This window comes from Eimeria tenella, genomic scaffold (genome assembly GCF_000499545.2).
Source record: "Eimeria tenella Houghton genomic scaffold, Eth_scaff2632, whole genome shotgun sequence".
Taxonomy (NCBI): domain Eukaryota; phylum Apicomplexa; class Conoidasida; order Eucoccidiorida; family Eimeriidae; genus Eimeria; species Eimeria tenella.
The window spans coordinates 1064-3229 of record NW_013542506.1 but is presented as its reverse complement, the minus strand read 5'-3'; the positions used below and the strand labels follow the sequence as shown (position 1 = coordinate 3229).

The window sequence follows — 2166 nt, the reverse complement described above, 5'->3', positions numbered from 1 at the left end:
TTTGGCCCTCCCTGCTGCTGCAGCTGCCACAGCTGGAGGCGGTGGTGCTGCTGCTGCTGCTGCGGGTACAGCAGACACAGCAGGGGCAGCAGCAGCAGCAGCAGCAGCAGCAGGGGCATCAGGCTACCGAGCCAGTGTCCTTGTGGGGCCCCTTTGCGTCAACCTTACGCCGACTTTGTTGCACGAGCTTCGCTGCTTTCTGCTGCTGCCACAGCAGCAGCAGCAGCAAGAGCGACAGCTGCAGATGGATGAGGATTCCCTGGACGGGCTTGCTGATGAGCAGCAGCGGCAACAACAGCATCTGCAGCAGCAGCAGCAATCACTGACAGAGCTGGCTCTCAGCCCCTCAGGGAGCCAGCGCAGCAGCATCTGCAGCAGCAGTTGTAGCAGCAGCTGCAGCAGCAGCCGCAGCTCTCTTTGGCGCAGCATGAGCAGCAGCAGCAGCAGCAAAGCCAGCAGCAGGCCCTACCCGCAGCTGCTGTATTCCATGGACAGCCGCGACCTCAACGTCAGGCAGCAGCAGCAGCAGCAACAGCCAAAAGGCCGCCGGCGCAGGGCTGATGCAGACGCAGCAGCAGCAGCAGCAAGGCCGGCTGCTGCTGCTGCTGCTAGTGCTCGCCAAGAAATTCATTTTGTTGTTTCTGTGCCTCACGTTGACGTGCAGCTCTTGCTGCAGCTCCCTTGTGGGAGCAGCAGCAGCAGCAGCAGCAGCAGCAGCAGCCTGTCGCAGCAAGAGAGGTGGCATGGTCGCATAGCAGCAGTAGCAGCAGCAGCAGCAGTAGCAGCAGGGCGTCCAAGTTTTCACTGGCTGCATTTCGCGCTGCGATCTGTCAAGTGAGAGTTGCAGTGCCAAAACCCTAAACCCTAAACCCTAACCCTAAACCCTTCTTGGCAAAATGAGCCCTGCATGCCTCGCGACAAAACCTGCTAGCTCGAGACCTCGTAGTGCAGCTTGCATGGTTTAGCGCTTAGGGTTTAGGGTTTAGGGTTTAGGGTTTAGGGTTTAGGGTTTAGGGTTTAGGCTTGGGATGTGCGCTTTATCAGGATCAGCCGCAGCTCTTTGCCCGAAGTGGTTGAGAGGGAGTTGCTGCCGCTGCTGCTGTGTCAGTGTCTTTGCTTCATCCCCGTGCTGCACATTGCCTTTGCTGCATGCAGCGACGCTGCTGCTGCTGCTGCTGCATCTCCCGCTGCTGCTGCTGTGACGGGAGCGAAGCAGCCTGGTGCAGCAGCAGCAGCAGCAGCAGCAGCAGCACACCCAAAGCAGCGCCGAAGGCACCAGCAAGGGCACAGATGCACCAGCTCTTCTGTCACGGTGGGGCTACTGCAGCTGTCGCTGCTGCAGTATGAGCATCAGCAGCAGCGAGCAGCAGCAGCAACAAGCGAGCCTGCTGTTGCGGGAGCTGCTGCTGCTGCTGCGCAGTCCAGGGCACTGCTTTTGCTGGAAGGGTTGGAGGCTGAGGTCATGCAGGAAGACTTCGACAGCAGCTTCGCTGCTGCTGCTGCTGCTGCTGCTGCTACTGCAACAGCACAGCGGGCCGCTGCAGCAGCAGGAAACGGTCCAGTCGCGGCACTGCAGCTGCAGTCCCATGTGTACGCTGACGCCCGCACAAGCAGCGGCAGCAGCAGCAGCAGCAGCAGCAACATGACACCTCAGTGCTGCGTGTACACCTCAGCCTATAGGGCCGCTGGAGAGCTGCGGTGTCTCGCGATTGGAGCAGCAGCAGCAGATGTTGCTGTTGCAGCAGCAGCAACTCGCAGCCTCGTCGCGCATGCACTTGGTGTATACGTTGAGCTGCTGCGTCTCACCTGCCAGCAACTGACTCCGGACGTGCAGCAGCAACAGGACCCGCAGCAGCAGCAGCAGCAGCAGCAGCTGCAGGAGCGTTATCTGCAGCAGCACACACTGAAGCAGCAAACCAACGGCAAGGACACACCCCCAGCGGTGCCGCCACTACTTGCTATCGAAAGTGCAGCGTCAGCAGCAACAGCAACGACATCAGCAGCAGCAGAAGCAGCAGCAGCAGCAGCAGCAGAAGCAGAAGCAGTAGAAGCTGCCTGCGCTTCGTGCAGCCGCTACAACTGTCCTGGTTGCTTCGGAATATCAGTTGGCCTTGCAGCGGCTGCTGCTGCCCCGTCTGTTGATGCTCCGTTCGAAGCAGCAGAAAT

The 2166-nt window shown here is 60.2% G+C and overlaps 1 protein-coding gene across 1 annotated transcript in view; it reads left to right on the top strand.

Annotated features, from left to right (window-relative positions):
• Positions 1-32: 32 nt before the first annotated feature.
• ETH_00041455 (uncharacterized protein) overlaps positions 33-2166 on the top strand; it is a gene marked incomplete at both ends in the record, with an annotated part of 3116 nt that continues 982 nt past the window's right edge. Inside the window, 2 exons of the mRNA XM_013375278.1 lie at positions 33-834; positions 1045-2166. Of these exons, the coding sequence (XP_013230732.1) occupies positions 33-834; positions 1045-2166 (1924 nt within the window). The remainder of the gene's footprint in view (positions 835-1044) is intronic.